The 17,540-nt window shown below is 49.1% G+C and overlaps 1 protein-coding gene across 2 annotated transcripts in view; it reads right to left on the reverse strand.

The window, feature by feature from the left end:
• Positions 1 to 5,440: 5,440 nt before the first annotated feature.
• HOMER2 (homer scaffold protein 2) overlaps positions 5,441 to 17,540 on the reverse strand; it is an 88,336-nt gene continuing 76,236 nt past the window's right edge. The window contains exons 5-9 of one of the 2 annotated variants that reach the window (XM_041752537.1): positions 12,862 to 12,968; positions 10,233 to 10,389; positions 8,137 to 8,247; positions 7,462 to 7,542; positions 5,441 to 6,252 (exon numbers count right to left, since the gene is read on the reverse strand). In XM_041752537.1, the coding sequence (XP_041608471.1) occupies positions 6,064 to 6,252; positions 7,462 to 7,542; positions 8,137 to 8,247; positions 10,233 to 10,389; positions 12,862 to 12,968 (645 nt within the window). In that variant the 3' untranslated portion in view covers positions 5,441 to 6,063. Of the gene's footprint in view, positions 6,253 to 7,461; positions 7,543 to 8,136; positions 8,248 to 10,232; positions 10,390 to 12,861; positions 13,002 to 17,540 lie in introns of both variants that reach the window. The other variant, XM_041752536.1, reaches the window with a different exon arrangement.

A 17,540-nucleotide genomic window follows, 5' to 3' on the forward strand; every position in this document is an offset into this window, starting at 1 on the left:
TAGAAATCATCAAGACAGCTACACATCTTATGAGAAGAGTGGCCAGAGGAGATGAATAGGTAAAATACAAAAGAATATAGTCCAATAAGTATTTTTGCTAGTGAAGGTCACACTTTAATCAAAAAAATGCTTATCAAAACTAGCCCCCAAACCCCCGGGTAACACCAGTAATTACAGGGTAAGGAGGACATTCTTACACATTGCTGGTGGGAGTAGAATTTGGTATCAGTCTTTCTGGAAGGCAATTTGAGGCAATATATATTAAAAGTCCTAAAAATATGTGTACCCTCATTAGAATAGAACATGTCACGCTGCAGTGACAAATTAACCCTGAAACCCCAATGGCGTGCCACCGGAGGTTTCTTGCTTATCCACACTCCATGTCTGTGTGGGCAGGCGGGCGGGTGTTGTGAAGGGAGAAAGAGGTTCTTCTGCAGCCACTCAAGGACCCAGGCTGACAAAGTCTCCATGGCTAGGACACCCCGCATGGAGGCAAGGGCGCAGAACCTGGAAAACTGGTCACGAGCATCTCACGATCTCGGCCTGGGAGTTTCTCAGGTCACTTCTGCCCACATTTCATCGGCCAGAATGTCAAGGAGGCTCCTGTGTGCCCAGGAGGAGACACAGAGCAGCAGGTGTACTGCCTACCAAACTTCTGAGCCAGCAAGTCCAATTTTAGAAATTATCCTACGTAGATAATCATAAACTTTCTGAAAAGTTTATAAAGACATTAGAATGAAGGATTTCATCATATCCTTGACTGTGACAGTAAAAAAATCAGGAACTGCCCACATACCCAAGGAACAAATCTATGCAGATACTAAGAATGATGAAATTACATCTTCAGTGATACAGAAACATAGTCACAAATATACTATCACAAGGGAAAAAAGTTATAAAACTGTGTATAACAGAATTGTTATAATTATTTCATAATTTCATGAAAAAAGTAATAAAATAAATACAGATGCATAGAAAAAAGTCTGAAAAGATATATATCAGTATGTTAACAGTGGTTATAATCAGATGGTCTAATAGCAGGTAATTTTTTCCTTTTCACTCATCTGTAGTTTCTTTTTTAAAAAATGTATGTATTATTTACGTACCAAAAATGCATTTAAAAAGGAAAAAAAACCACACCGTAGTACCCTGGGAGAGTCCCACTTGACCACCTCATACTAATCATTAAATTCTTACATTTGATATAAGAAATGCCTAATGGGCTGTTCTATCACAAGACATTGATACACCAATTTATTTAAAATCAGGACTTTATATTAAAAGTGGTACAGCAGGGAAAAACAGTAACACATTCCCCATAACAGCTGCAGATCATCAGATCTGTCAATCATCTGCCAAAACGTCCCACAGTCTGGCCTCCACTGTGGTTTCTCTGGGCTCCTGCCAGGGAGTGCCAGGGGTCTGTGTGGCCTGGGGGACCACTTTTTACAAGGCTCTGCATCATCAAAGAGAGTAGGGCACTGTACAATTCCACTTGAAACAAAAGACTCGCAAACTCATCTTCTTCTCAGCGGATTCCAGAACACATAACATCACCACCAGGATTATTAAGGACTGTTCTTAGGTATATAGATTTTTTAATTTAAAACCGTTCCTTATAGTTTCTCCCACTTTTTCAAACACACACGCACACACTCGCACTCCTGAGTTCACCAGAACATTCCACCCAGCTGCCAAATCATTACCAAAGTCGCCTTCTTGCCTGGCTAGTGTTTAAAGAGGAACCAGAAAAGCCCACATCCTTGAGACAGGTGTATGGAAAAGACATGTGAAGAATATACATTTCTGTACAGGATTCCCTCTCCGTGATGCCACCCCCACCAACCCCAGAATATGTAATATTTTTTTTGGAGAAACCACGTACTCAGAATTAGGCTCCTTTTAAACCATGCATATCATTTAAAAATGTATACGGACACTGATTTGCAAGCTTCTAGTTTAAATTGTCAGCGCTTCGAAATCCAGTGACTATCTCAAAGAAATAAAAGAGTCATAACTTCCAGAAGGACCAGCAATACAAACGACCCGTTCTCAGTGATTAGCAAAGAGCACGGCCAGCTCCTTCTTATAGGGCAGCCTTTTTGAACGCCTGTGCTAAGTCACCTCATGGCTGCTTTCCTTCCAAGAGTGCGCCTGGCCACATGTGGGGTGCCCCAGGATGGTCCCCGGCATGCCCTGTGGCTGGCTCTCATCCAACACTGCCCCTCACTTCCTAGAAAAGCAGTCCTTTAAAATGGGCAGATGGCAGTACCTCCAGGGAGCGCCTGAACTATACTCTGTTCTACCTCTGACTCAAGCTTCACGTCCAGTGCAGTACAAACCAACCAGGCAGCACCATCCTCAGGGTGATGCTCGTGGGCTGCCCAAGTCTGGAAAGTCCACAGGGAGCCTGCAAGCTGGAGACCAAACGCCTACCCGGACAGTCCTCTGGGGGTCAAGTCAGATCCTGCTCAACCCACTCTAAGCACTGGGCTGGCCTGCTCCTCCCCAGGGCTGGCTTCTGTCTGGGAAGGGGATGAGGAGCGGCTGGACAACCTCCCAGCCACAACTCTGCTCACCGCCCTGCCATCTCGGGCCTTCCCGCTTGTTTTGGACAAACTGCTCTACTTCTGCTAAAGCCACCAGTAAAGAACTTGAAGTGTTTGTGTTTCACAAAGCTGGTCTCTCAGAACACAGTTTTAACCAACACTCTTGGAAAGATCCTTGCAAAGCCAGAGCCACTCAAAAACGGAACCTCTTGTCTGTAATGAATGTAAATGTAATTCTAGGTCGCTTGCTTACAAATCATCACTTGCTGTGGACATATATTAAAAGAATATAGCTGCAATGTGCTCTCATCAGGACATCAGAGAATTCTTTTTCTGGCATCTAAAGGTCACAAAGGGAAAACGGCATGGCCCACAGAAAGACACCAGACCAACAGCCAGGAGAGCCAGATGCACAGCCGACAAGGCTGCTCGCTAGCTGGGTGACAGTGTGTCACCGTCTGTCTCTGCTTTCCATCTGCAAAATGGGGAATAACTCTGCCCAGCCCTCTCACCCACCTGAAGTTTATTGTGAGAGCACACAGGAAAGCGTGGGACTGCGTGCCACCCAAGCTCCAGGTCTCGTGTGGACACTGGCTTGCTCTCCCTCCGAGGCATGACCACACTGTCCCAACCTGTCACTTGGGGTCTACATTCCCTGGGCGCTAGGAAGATTTCTCCCCTCACCTCTCGATTTTGTGATGCACCCAGCTGGGTCTTTACTTAGAAAATCTTTAAATCTTTATTTATTTTAGAGGGAGAAAGAGAGAGTGGCGAGTAGGGGGGAGGCACAGAGGGACAGAGACAATCCTGAAGCAGGCTGAGCAGGGAGCCCATCACAGGGCTTGATCCCAGGACCGAGACCATAACCTGAGCCGAAATCAAGAGGTGGCCACCTCACTGATGGAACTACCCAGGCGCCCCAGGAGTAGTTATTTTTAGGGCCTGTTATGAAGGGGTTCCATGTTTCTTTCATGTCACCCCCCTTTGGCCCCAGGTTTCACAGATGTAGGATAAAAGCTAATCCAGGTCCGGGCGGCCAGCCCTGTGCATGTCAAAATCAGGAGACATGACCTGGAAAGGAAATGCAGTCCTGGCTCTAGATCCTCCGGAAGCACGGCTGGCAGGCTCACAAGTGAGAGGCACACTGGCTGCCCATGCTCGTCTCCAGTGGTGGAGCTACATGTCCCAGTAGGTGAGGGCATGTCAACCTGGCTCAGGCGAAACACGGGGTGAATTTAGTGGGTCATTTTCATTCTGTGGAGCCCACCTTCATGGTGCCAGGGGCTGTCAGATGGGTAGTCTCTCCATGGACCCTCCAGGTTGCCCCCAGGGCTATCTTTTTTTAAATAGATAGTCAATGAAAAAGCATTAAGATCTTCAGAGAAAAGCAGAAGTGAAAGGCCAGTGGTTTTGTACAGCTGTGGTGCTTTCCCTGCTGAACCCAAGCTCCCTTAGAGGAGCCCACCCTGCTCTGGGCTGCAACCCAGGAGGCCACATCATGCATCCTCACCTACTACCTGCAAGGTGCTTCCAAACTCCCCAGCGACAGGTGAGTAGATATCGTGGGTCTCAACCACAGAGGGACACAGCAGCCCACCATGGTCATGGCGCTACTTCTGCCAATGTTTCTCACCATCACTGCTATGGAGTGCATGAAGGGCTTTGGCAACTCTATTATCCTATGAATATGCCACCTGAGTGTGCTCTGGTCAGTCAAGATGGTTCCTTCCAGATCAGTAAGTCACCCAACAGACAGGTGGCAGACACCATAAGACTCAAGCTCAATTTTTGGGATCCCAGTGAGTGCTGCTCCCAGACAGCCCTAGGCCTGGTCTGCTGATGGGTGGTCTGATCTGGCCTGAGAAGAACCCCCTATAGCCATTGCTAGGCCACAGGGCCGGACCATGGCCAGCCTGGCTCTCTGGACCAGTAGGGAGCTGCTACCAACCGTCCTGAGGCCCATCTGGAGCTCTGGGGAAAAGGCAGGCCAGCAGCACCCTATCTCAAGTCACCGAGAGGTGACCATGCTCTCCACTTTGTCAGCCATGGGCCCAGTATGCTCAGGCAAAGCTGACCCACTCAGCCTGCGGGTCCCCCCCCACCCCTGAGCTGCCTTGCTGCTCTGGATGACTGGCCTTCTCTCATTTCAATGAGACCTCTCTGCTCAGAGATGTGGTCTCAACAGCAGGATTCATCCTGGGGCCTGGGAGGCATCTGTGTGTCCCACCTGCTGCGTCAGGCTGTTTTATTGTTCGTCCAAATTCACCAGGGGGGAATTCTAGAAACTCTTTCTAGAAAGGGATGTTCTCTTGGTGGTTTCTCAAAGCAGGTAAGAGGGGGTAAGAAGGAGGCACCAAAGCCTCCACCACCCCAAAAGGCATTTAGAAATGCCTATGGCTGGCGATTCAAGCCATTTTGCCCCATGCAGGGCACCCACTGAGAAACTCAGTAAGAGAAGGGAGCGTTATGGCTCTGGCCCTTACCTTAGCAGGAATGGAGAAAGACAGAGGCAGAGCTCCTATGTCACGAAGGCCATGGCTCAGCCAGTTTGAGCAAACTCTCCCTCACGGGCTTGTGTGATTCCTTAGTCATCCAGTCCCAACACAGGGTCCTATCCTAGATCCCCAGCCTAGAGAAGAGTGGTCCCGGTTTGAAGGCACCCAGGGGCACAGCACCATGGATGGGCTAGTGAGGGACCTCAGACCAGCTCCTGCTGCTTCCACTGCCACCTGCTCTGCCCTGGGGCCACCCGAGCCCATCTGGTACCTTGACCACGCACAATGAATGCCTGTCTGATCATCACCTAACACGGCAAGATGATGGATTATTCAACAGGGTCTGATGGAGGCTGCTGGGGGTGGGGGGTTGATTAACACACTAAGTGCTGTTTATATGTTGAATTGAACAAATATTTATTAAGCACCTACTTTGTACCAGGCACTGTGCTAAGCACCCTCACTGCACGCTGTTCCCACAGCACAATCATCCGCTTAGAAATTAAAACCCAGGAAAGGAACATTGTCGCAACCCTACAAACTGGAGGCCAGAGGAAGGGGGGCAGAGTGGACGCAGGCGATCCCTGTGCACCCACCAGAGACTTGTCTTCTTTCTCTGGATGAGCCTCTGCTACGTGGCACTTGCAAACATCTTGGTTCTTACGGGAGGGAAGCTGCTACTCCCGTGTCCCACGTGCTGGTGCCCACTGAACGTTCAAACACTCTGAACGCTCTTTCAAAAAAAAGGAGGTGTAAAGGGTGTTTGTATTTGGATTAGAAAATGCTCTGTTCAGTTGGTATGGTTGCAACAGCCCTTGAGAGAGATACAAACGTCCCTGCCCTGACCACGTAAAAGTCGAAGGGAGACAGCGCAAGGTTCCTGAGTCAGCATCGTCCCGGGCTCGGCAGCCTGGCCAGGCCGGGGAGGTGAGAGGGGACAGCGCCACTGGGGTGCACACACGACGACCCGCACCTGCGTGGACGGACAGACGGACGCTCCCGCCCTCTGCCCCGCGGCCCTAGCTGTCGGCCCCCAGCTTGGAGAGGCCGCGGCGGAAGTCGTGCAGGTCATCGATCTTCCCGTCCAGCACCTCCAGGAAGCTCTTCAGCTCCACCTTCAGGTGGCGCTGGCGGTACTTACTCTCCTCAATGTCCGTCTTTAGGGAACGCACTTTGTCCTCCAGGTTCTGATTGTCTCTCTCTGCCGCCTGGAGGGAGACAAATGGAGAAATGGAGAAATGGAGAAGGGTCTGGGGCTGGGGTGGGGGGCATCCATGGAGATCAGCCATGCCCCAGCTGGCCTCTCTCCCAGACCTGCACCTCCCAGTGCCCAAGCCCGCCACCCCAGGTGGCAGCACAGAGTTCAGAGCCTTCTGGGGTGTCCCCCCTCCTGCCCATTCCCCAGCAGAGGTGCTAACAGGCAGGGTGCGTGACCAGGGTCTGGCCTGATGAAGGACCGCCCTGCACAGAACACAGAGCTCGGGTTCTGCCCAGGGGAGCCTGATGCAAATGGGCCCTCTCGCAAAGCCCCGGGCAGAGAAAGTCTACAGACCCAGCACAAGGGGTTTTTCGGTTTCAGGCCCAGAACAGTCAGCTGAGGCCACGTGTTAGTTCCATTCCAGGAGACAGAAACAGGACAAATGGGGCAGTGACTTGTCACCCTGGTTCCACATAGAGGCCAAGGCCTCCCTGGCTCCAGGCCAGCTTCTGGCCTCAGTGAGGAGGGACAGGCTGCGCCAGCCTCAGGGACAGCAGTCTAGGCCCCGGGATCACATGGTGTGACCAGGGAGACCCTCAAGCTCCTCCTCAGGCCTCCTAAGGTGGCTGTGAGTCCGTAAATGAGGTGCAAGCCCGTGCTCTTCAGTGAGAGCCTCACTTTCTGGACATGATGATCAGACTGTTCTGAACAGCCGTCCAGGAACCAGTGACTAGTACTGGGGTCGCACACCTGGAAAAAACGCTCCTGAAGAAGGAGGAAGTGAAAGAGGATGTGGAAACTCTTCTCTGAGAATCTGAGGCCAGGAAGGGGCACTGCCCAAGGTCATGTTCAAGGTCAGTGGCTGTGGAGTAGCAAGATGGACTAGCTCCGGGGTCTTACGCTCTCTACCCTCCCCTCTGCCCGGCTCCTCACCGCCCCAAGGCTCTGTGGAGACTTCTGTGGGCGGGACATAGTCCCTGCACTATCAGTATGCACAGGACACCTTCGTAGAAGTGGAAAAACCATTAGACAAACACAGCTGAGTGTGCACCCAGGAGGCAGAGATGGCATCTGGTGTGCGGTTACTGCTGGTTTTTCATGACTAGAAAGTCGCTCTTCTTTACCAGCAGAGGTGTGAAAGGGGGAAGCCCCAGAGAAACAAGTAACACCATGGATGCCTCCAGGTCGGAGCCACGGCGGGTGTGCCCCCCACCCTTACCTCTAACTTCTCTGAGACGTATTCACACTCTGACATGAGCTGAGGTATGATTTCACTTTGTTTGCGGAGGTCTTTCAACTCCTACAGGGGGCAGAAATTAAAAAAAGAATGTGAAAAGGAGTCGATAAAAGGCGATAAAATGCCTTCTTGAAACAATCTGTGTGCACACCAGCTCTTGGTGTCTGTACCCTCCTCAATAATAATAAAAGTGGTGGAGTTAATAATCAGCACACAGGTAATTCTACGGGCTGTGTTACGGGCATTGCCATGTGAAGTTTATACATCACCACGCCACCACAAAGAGACAGGGATTCTTATGATCCCCAACTTCTAGGTAGGGAAACGGAGGCAGGGACATTTGGTGCTTTGCCCATGGTCTCCAGCATCTGTGCACTTAGCTGTCCTGCCACCCATCCCTGCCAGAAAACAAATGTCTGCCTGGCCGGGGCTCTGGCTGCATGAGCAGGACAGCACAACTCTACTTCTGACGATAGAGCACCTATAGAAGTTTCCGAGCATTTCATATACATCCAGCTCCCCCTCAGCTTCGAGCTCAGTACAGCTCTCGGCTGGCCCGGTGCTGATGTCCAGGCAGCTGCCCCCAGGGCCGGTCACCTCCCCCTCAGACACCTGCCATGTCCCGGGCGCACGAGGCCTGCAGGCGCCTCTACTCACCGTCTCCTTCTCCCGCAGTTCAGACTCCAGGTCCTCGATTCTCCTCTTCAGCTGGGTGTTCCTCTCTTTCTCTCTGTTGATCTCGCTGCACTGCTCTTCCAGCTCGTCAATCTTTAACAGACACCACACGCTGAAGCAGGGATGCTGGTTTACTTTGGTCATTAAACAAAAGATCAGCCCGCCTGTTGATGCTGTCTTTTAAGATAAACCATGAACTAACCCACTCACGTGTTGTTCCTTGGGGCTGTGAACAAACTCCATGTGGCCCCCCCCCATGGGGCTGCCCGCCCTGCTGGCACGAGAGACCCTGCTTCACACCAGCAGAGCCCTAGCAGTCACAAAATCTGGCTGCAGGACATGCTGGGCTTCAGATTTTCTCTCACCACCTCGGGACAGGAACTTCAGGTTTGCTTTAAAGGATTCATCACGAGTAGGGGCCAGCTGTCCCATGAATCTATCTGCTTCTCCCCATAATGATTTTTTTTTTACACCATTTGGTCATGTCCTGAATTATTCTATTTCATCTCAAAGGTTTAAGACAGCAGGGAAGGGAACCAATCAACTCTGTGGGACAGTGGCCACCAAATGAGATGCAATGACATTTCAAACGCTTTAAATCAGGGTGACCTTTCTTGACTGATGCACGCAGGAAGGGCCTGGCCTGTGAGCCTTCTCCCGGAGAGAAGAGAGTGGCAGACTGTACTGGCAAGTCCCCAAAGTGCCTTCTTCTCCCCTTCCCAAGCCTGAGCCCTCAGAAGGGCCTTGCGGTGTGACAGTGTTTCCCAGAGGCCAGCACATGCGTGCAGAGTGGAATGGGACCCACAGGAACACAAAAGCAGCACACTGATGGGGTCCCACAGGCAAGCAGCAGTCCTCGAGCTGAAGGGTACTGGCTGGTCACGATAAGGACACTTTCAGGGGTGGCTGTGCACCAGCCCTCAGGACTTGGACCCCCCAGCCACGGGAACTCCTGGGGAGTCCACCAGCTTCTACCTTGTGCCCTGGAAATCAAGCTCCCAATGCTTCCTGGACAGGGAAGCAGATGCTCCCCTCAGGCGGCGAACTCTATGGGGTGTGCTTCCTCTCCCCCAATCCCCCCACCCCATCACATTCACACAAAGTGAGAAACCCAGCTCTCTGCTTGGAAAGAGGATAGGGCAATCGATCCCTCTGGCAGACAGATCGGCCAGCCCTCGGGAGGGAATGCACAGTCAGCACCTGGCCTGCGGCCCTCGCTGTCAGCACTTAAGGCACTGAAATGAAAAAAGGACACGAGGCACTTTTATGTGCCATCTGTACCAAAGCAAGATGGGGAAATGGGAGAGTGGTCTCCCATGGCTCCATTCAGGCTGAGTGGGCAGGTTACAAATGGTGACAAGAGAGAGTGAATGCCCATCTCAGGGTGATGTGTCCCCCTGAAATCCTGCACTCACGCGGCGGCCGCTGTCCACGGCCTGCTGGATAAATGTGCTGCCCATCCACACCCGGCCACACAGAGACACCCAGGGTCTCAGCTGGGGATTCTGTGGCCACCCCACAATGACCTCATCAACTCAGCCTGACCACAGACAGCGTGAGAGACTAACTACCGGGAAGGCTGTTGATGAACTGCCTGGATGTGGCGGTCAGAGAGCAGAGGGCACAGGATGGCAGTCAGCACCCACGCGGCTCATACTCAGAGGCCACATTCCCTGTCCAGCCTCTGAATGCAGATTCTTAGACGTTGGGATATGCATGCTAGCAGGGTTTCCACGTGAACGCTCCTCACCATGTTCTCAATCCGTTTTCCTTGCTTACCCTCTGGATCCCCCTTTCTCAACAGAGGATCTGGGAACCACAGAAAAGGCCAAAGGAGGCCACCGTCCAGGAAGGGCCCCCCACAGCTAGCATCAGAGGGATGAGGCTGACTCTCCCATGTGCTCACTTTCCCCTTTGCAATAGCAACTCCAAGACGTGGCTCCCTTGGCTGTGCTCCCACAGAGAAAGTGGGGAGGTGGGCGGAGGGCTACAAGGGGAGCAGCAGCGAGGCTTCCTCCCACCACAGGGAAGGAGAAGCCCAACAGGGACCCCGGACTCAGGCCCACCCTGACACCCACCTTGTTCCGGAGCCGGTCGTTTTCATCACGGCAGATGGAGAACTGCCTTTTCCACTGCTCCACACTGGCGGCCGACTCCTGCAGCGCTGTGCTCAGCCGGGCATTGCTCTCTCGCAGGGTCTGCAGCTCAATCTCCCATTTCTTCACATTGGCAGCACTGTGGGGCGGCCCAGGTGGTCACCCGGTGGGTGGGTGCCGTCCACCTGGCTCTACCCCTACCTGCCACCCCCCACCCGACACCCACCTGCCACCCCCCAGTGCAACCCCTAACTGCCATCCCACCCCACCCACCTGCCTCTGGGGGGGCCACATGCCTGCCCCCCCATCCTTCACCCCCTGAGAGGCCAGCTACTAAGATTAAATGCCAAGAAGGGCTGGTGCCTCTCTAGTGCCCATGTGTCACCTTGCCAGGCTATTTTCTTAAAGAATTGCTTTAGGAAAGAACCAAACTCATGGAGAAGGAGGAGCCCTGAAGCTAAGAGCAAAGACACAGGATGTGGAGAGGACCCTCTTCCTTCCTACTGGCCCCTGCCCCAGAACCCTCTGTTGTGTCCCTTCCTGACACAAGCCCCCAGGACACATGCTCTGCAGTGGGACTCCGAGGATCTCATGAAAGCTATAGGCCCTTTTGGCCATCCCAGACACCCCAAGACCCCAGGTGTGAGAGACAGCCTGGCTCCAGGTGACATTGGGCAAGCCTGTGGAGGAATCCAGAGCTGGAGATCAGAGGGCAGAGGGGACAGCGGCAGCATGTGAGGGTGCCCTGACTGAACCTCCATCTCCTCAGGGGCAAGGAAGGACCACAGGTCTACTGGACACCTCCCCTGGACAAAAACAACCTCGAGTCTGTCTTCCATCCTATGTGCTCCACAAAGAAGTTTCCAGAAACAAACTGGAATCAGGGTCCCCTCAGGGGCTTGGCTTTCACGTGCCGCTGTCTCCTGGCTTTGCAGCCCACGCAAGCGGGGAGCTGCAGGTGGCCGTGGGCAGAGCTGTGCAGGACACGCAGGATATGCCCTGTGCAGTGTCCCGCTTCTAATTGATCCTGCCTGGCTGAAGTCACTTCTGTCTCGGCAGGCTGTTTTGGGGGTGAGGGTGGGGTAAGTAAATAGAACTGCATCTCGATTATCTGTGTTATCTTCCTTCCATCCCCACAGCCTCAAGGACATAGGAGCGTGACTGGAAATATAAGCTTTCAGTTTCAAACACCACAAGCAAAAAAAAAGTAAAATGTAATCTGATTAATTTCAGAGTTGATGATGAAGAATTTAAGCTGATTTAGGGAAATGACTTCACGCTCGTTCCTATAATTCACTTGTTCATTAAGTTGGGATTTAAAAACATTTATTTTTAGGGGTGAAATGTTTTTATCCAGGCAACATCTTGTGGCTTAAACAACAGAAGAGTGAAAAGCAGGCAATATGGTGGAGAAACTGACTAGCCATGTGACCTTAGGCATAGACTCACTCTACCATCCGGGACTCAGTTTCCTCATCTGTAAAATGGAGTTAATATGATCCAGCTCTTTAATGGGGCAAGTTGGGGAGAGCAGCTTCTCAGTCACAGAATGGCTGGGGGAAAGCTGGCCAAACCCCTGCCCGGGGGGACCAGGATGATTCCCAAGGACAGCAGCTCTGAGCGCCGTCACAGGGCCAGCCCTGCCATCAGGAAATGGGCCACAGTCTCAGGGGAAGAAAACATAAGCGTGGCCTGTGCGGTCATTAAAAAGTAAATTGTGTTGATGTCATTATAAGGATGTTAAATTTATATGTCAATTTAGGAGAGACTCTTTTTAAAATATGAAGGCATTCCTACCACCTCCCAATAGAATGTATCTTTCTGTTTGTTAAATAAGTTATTTATGGTCCTCGAGAACATTTTAAAGCTTTCTTCACAGAGATACCATGCCCTTCTTAAGTTTTCTGTATTTTATGGTTCTAGTTCATATCGTAATGAAATCTCTTCTTCAAACACATATTCTATGGGATGTGTGTTGGTACATAGAAAAACTGTTGGGGGCAGCCCAGGTGGCTCAGCGGTTTAGTGCTGCCTTCAGCCCAGGGTGTGATCCTGGAGACCCGGGATCGAGTCCCATGTCGGGCTCCCTACATGGAGCCTGCTTCTCCCTCTGCCTGTGTCTCTGCCACCGCCACCCCGCCCCCCCCCCGCCCCCGTGTCTCATGAATAAATAAATAAAATCTTTAAAAAAAAAAAAGAAAAAGAAAAGAAAAGCTGTTGATTTTTGTGAGAGGTTATATTCTTTTTAATAGTTTGTTAGGGTTTTATAGGTTTTTCTTGGATATTCAAGATTCAATCTTACTATCTACAAATAAATGAGACATTTGGCTCCTCAAAAAATCTAACCAAAACACAAGCATGGGGACGCATCTCTCTCACACTTATCCACGTACAAACAAACCTCCTTCATGTACTCTGTAGTCTCACACACACCCCTGGTCTGGTCGGCCAGACAGAACCACCACAAAGCCAGCTGGCCTTCTTTGGCCCAGAGACAGGACTGGACACTTGGAGCAAGACCCAATCTCCTTGTGAAACCCCGCCTGGCGGGAAAGGCCGAGGGAGGCACTACACTCAGAGCAAATACCATCTGGAGTTTAAACACACTTACCTCTGTGTCAGGGCAATCTTCAGCTTGTCGTTCTCAGACTTGAGGTGTGTGTCAGCAGGACCCGCATGAGAGGCCTTTTCATCGTCCGTCCCGTTGACACTGGATGCCTGAGTAGGAGATGGGGTTTCACACCCAGATTCCTGGCCAAAGTGAATCACCTTCACACATTATTGCTCACAGGAGCAGCAAACCAGGCATGAGGAAGAAGCATGTGCTGGGGAGGACCAACTCATCAGACCTGAGTGCTGCAAAGACTAGCATGGCCAAACTATTAATCTAGTTCTGCCTCTGAAACTTAGTATTTAAAAAAAAAAAAAAAAAGAAAGAAACAAAGGAAAAGACCCAGAGGAGTCCACAGGAAGCTCAGAAAAGTCTGTGTATTTTACTGACAAGAGCACACCTGGGGCCCTGGTTTTGTCTTTTTTTACTCAACTTTAGAGATAAACCTGACAAGCTTGGATACCTGGTCTCTCTTACTTAACACAGAAGCCACGGATTAAAGGGGGAGGAGGATTTACAACGGGGAGCAAGAGAGAGTGAACGAGGAAAAAGTATTAGCAGCTGGAACAACTCCAAACCCCCGGGGCCATGGAGAGAGCAATGCTCATTAAGTAAACAGGAATCAGATGTGGATGTGTGCGGCCTCCACTGCTACTTAGTATTATGAATATTCTGAAATATTTTCTTTAATATGTCATGCCACAGGGAGGTGAAATCTCATCTGCTCTCAGGTAAGATCTTACATCTTATTTAGCTTCCAGTAAACATAAAGGCAAAGGAAGAAACAGGAAGGGAATGATGCATACATTTGACTAACTTTAAATTTCTGCACTGTAAAAAAACAAAAACAAAAACAAAAAACCCACAGATGCCATAATAAAATTAAAAATGCACACAGAAACTTGGGGAAAGTATCTGCTGCTGAATATTTGCATATATGAAAAACAAGGTGTTAATACCTTTCCAGTACTGAAAAACCCTCCAGGCCTTATCTATTAGAGCCACACACTGACATATCTACAAATGAAATGATAAGATGTCTGGGATTTGCTTTAAAATTGAGGGTGAGGGGCAGCCCGGGTGGCTCAGCGATTTAGCGTCACCTTCAGCCCGGGGCCTGATCCTGGAGACCGCGGATCCAGTCCAATGTCGGGCTCCCTGCATGGAGCCTGCTTCTTCCTCTGCCTGTCTCTCTGTCTCTGCCTCTGCCTCTTTCTCTCTCTCTCTCTCATGAATAAATGAATAAAATCTTTAAAAAATAAAATAAAATTGAGAGGGAAGGGGGGCACAGATGAAACAATTGGTTATAAATTCCTAATTGTTAAAGCTAACCTATGTGTCCTGTCAAGGTTCATTATATAACTCTGCCTAGCTATGAATACATTCACACAAATTAAAAAATAAAATCCTTAGGGATACCTGGGTGGCTCAGTGGTTGAGCATCTGTCTTTGGCTCAGGTCACGATCCTGTGGTCCAGGGATCAAGTGCGGCATCAGGCTCCCCGGACAGAACCTGCTTCTCCCTCTGCCTGTGTCCCTGCCTCTCTCTCTCTCTGTCTCTCATTAATAAATAAAAATAAAATCTTAAAAAAATTAAAAAATAAAATTCTTAGAAATGAACACGAAAAGCGGTCCTGGGACAGAGTCCCACATCAGGCTTCCTGCTTCAGTGGTGAACCTGCTTCTCCCTCTGCCCCTCCCCCTGCTTGTGCTCATGCTTTCTCTCAAATATAAAAAAATCAATGGAAAAAGATTACCACCTAATTTTTTTAAAAGGGGAAAAATACAAAATTGACATTTATAGAAGAATCAGTAGACACAAAAAAATATTTAATCTCACTGGTAAAGAGACAAAATGAAAAAAGCAACAGAATACATTTTTCTTCTGTCAAGTCAACAAAGCTTTGCTGGTAAGAGTGTGGGAGGAAATATCGCCCTCAGTCGTGATGGTGGGAGTTATGATCATACATTCCTGTAGGCTACATCTGAAGTATTTATCAAAAGCTTTTAATGTGTCCCTGCCTTTTAACTCAATACCTCCACTTCAAGAACTTATCCTGTAGAAATTACCAAATGCACAAAGAGGTACAAGGATGTTCATCATAGTGTCACTTATATGACTGAAAATGAGAAACCACGTCAATGTCCCAAAGTATAGGTTAATGGGATAAGTTGTGATGCAGACAAATACTAGAATACTGTCTAGACATTAAGGCAGTTTTGAGGGACACCTGGGTGGCTCAGCAGTTGACCATCTACCTTTGGCTCCGGGCGTGATCCTCAGTCTGGGGATTGAGTCCCACATATTGGGCTCCCCTTAGGGAGCCTGCTTCTCCCTCTACCTATGTCTCTGCCTCTCTCTGTGTTTCTCCTGAATAAATAAATAAAATCTTAAAAAAAAAAGAGTTTTGAAAAGGGATATTTGAAAACACAGGGAAATGGTCATGACATTATTAACGAAAAAGTTAAAAAGAGAAATATAAAACTATGCTAGAAAACTCTAACAGGAAGATACACACCAGAACAATAGCAAAATATCTCTGTGTGGTAAGAAAGCAGGAGGTTCTTACTCTCTTCTTTAAAGTATGGCATACGCCTGCCTTTGGCCCAGGGCGCGATTCTGGAGACCCGGGATCGAATCCCACATCGGGCTCCCGGTGCATGGAGCCTGCTTCTCCCTCTGCCTGTGTCTCTGCCTCTCTCTCTCTCTCTCTATCATAAATAAATAAAAATTAAAAAAAATATATTAAAAAAAAAAAGTATGGCATAGTTTTGATTTCTGCCATAAATACATATTGCTTTTGCGTTCAGGGTAAGACCCATATAAAATGTTTAAGGTCTTCAAATAGTTGGAAAACCTGGCAAAATGTTCACTCCCTAAGAGATTCAGGAAAGCAAGCAATCGTATGATTTCTAATAAAAATTAAAAGAAAAATGTACAGTGATCTCTACATCTGGGGAGACATCAGGAAAATAAATTAAAAACTAAAGATTAGGGCTGCCTGGGTGGCTCAGTGGTTGGGTGTCTGCCTTAGGCTCAGAGCCTGGTCCCGGGGTTCCAGGATCGAGTCCCGCATCAGGCTCCCCACGAGGGGTCTGCTTCTCTCTCTGTGTCTCTGCCTCTATCTCTGTGTCTCTCATGAATAAATATATAAAATCTTTAAAAAAAAAATAAAAACTAAAGATTAGAGAAATTGATATATAATTAATACACATATATAAAATAGCACCTTATGGGTATAGTTGATTTTTTTTTTAGGGTTTAAAATACTTTTGGGAGGGGGTGCCTGGGTTGGTTAAGCATCTGAATCTTAATTCTGGCTGAGGTCATGATCTCAGGATCATGAGACCAAGTCCCAGGTTGGGCTCTGTGCTCAATAAGGAGCCTGCTTAAGATTCTCCCTCTCCCTCTGCGCTCCTTCCATGCACATGATCTTTCTTTCAAATGTACAAATACCTCTTTAAAAAAATAAATAAAAAATAAAAAACTTTTTTGGGAGAAACAAACATTAAAACAAAAACCTGAGATGGGGGATCCCTGGGTGGCGCAGCGGTTTGGCGCCTGCCTTTGGCCCAGGGCGCGATCCTGGAGACCCGGGATCGAATCCCACGTCGGGCTCCCGGTGTATGGAGCCTGCTTCTCCCTCTGCCTGTGTCTCTGCCTCTCTCTCTCTCTGTGTGTGTGTGTGTGACTATCATAAATAAATTTAAAAAATTAAAAAAAAAAAAACCTGAGATGCCCAGGGTGGCTCAGTGGTTTAGCGTTTGCCTTCAGCCCAGGGCATGATCCTGGAGTCCCTGGATTGAGTCCCGCATCGGGCTCCCTGCATGGAGCCTGCTTCTTCCTTTACCTATGTCTGTGCCTCCCTCTCTGTGTCTCTCATGAATAAATAAATTTTAAAAATCTTAAAACAAAAACAAAAACAAAAACCTTATATAAAGAACTTCTGATTAAAGTTTAAAGGTATTGCTATAAAATGTGGTATTCAGAAGAAGATTTTGTATTAAAAACTCTTCAGATTATTTCCAGTGTCCAATTTTATAGGTTCTCAGCGATTACTCGGTATGGTAATTATTAGTACATGAAATTAACAGTATCTCTTAACGATTCCTTAGAAAGATTCAGGAAAGTTCCTCCTGTCCACTTTAAGTCGAATTCATTTCCATGAATTCACATGGGGCATCTTCTATAGGATGAGCCAGGACAGGCACTGGGAAATCTCTGGTCCTCAGGGTCAGCCACAGCAGCGGACAAACCCAGAGCCCTCTGCTCTGCAGCATGGACACGAACCTCATTGGTTTCAGCAATGGGGAAGGTTCTTCTTCTCTGCTCTTCACTGGCTCCCTTCCCATAGTTGGTGCATTTCCCAAGGCTCTAGCTTTGCCCTCCTCTCCCCACTGCTTTTTGGGACAGCCAATGCTTCAGCTCTTACTTCTTCCAGGCTGCTGGTCAAGTCAAGAATGTCAGTCTTGACAGCTCAAGATGCCCAGCTTACCGGTTCTCTGCCTACAGGCTGTCCCCGGCATCCATCCCTTACTCTTTATTAAGCCCTGTGGCTGCGTCCTTGCCAATCTACTCCCTGTTGGCTGCTCCCTGACTTCCTCACCACCTGCATGCAACCCTCATGTCAATTCCAGAGAAACAATCATGCAGCGTCTCCAATGTCTGCCCAAACTAC

This window comes from Vulpes lagopus, chromosome 4 (assembly GCF_018345385.1).
Source record: "Vulpes lagopus strain Blue_001 chromosome 4, ASM1834538v1, whole genome shotgun sequence".
Taxonomy (NCBI): Eukaryota; Metazoa; Chordata; class Mammalia; order Carnivora; family Canidae; genus Vulpes; species Vulpes lagopus.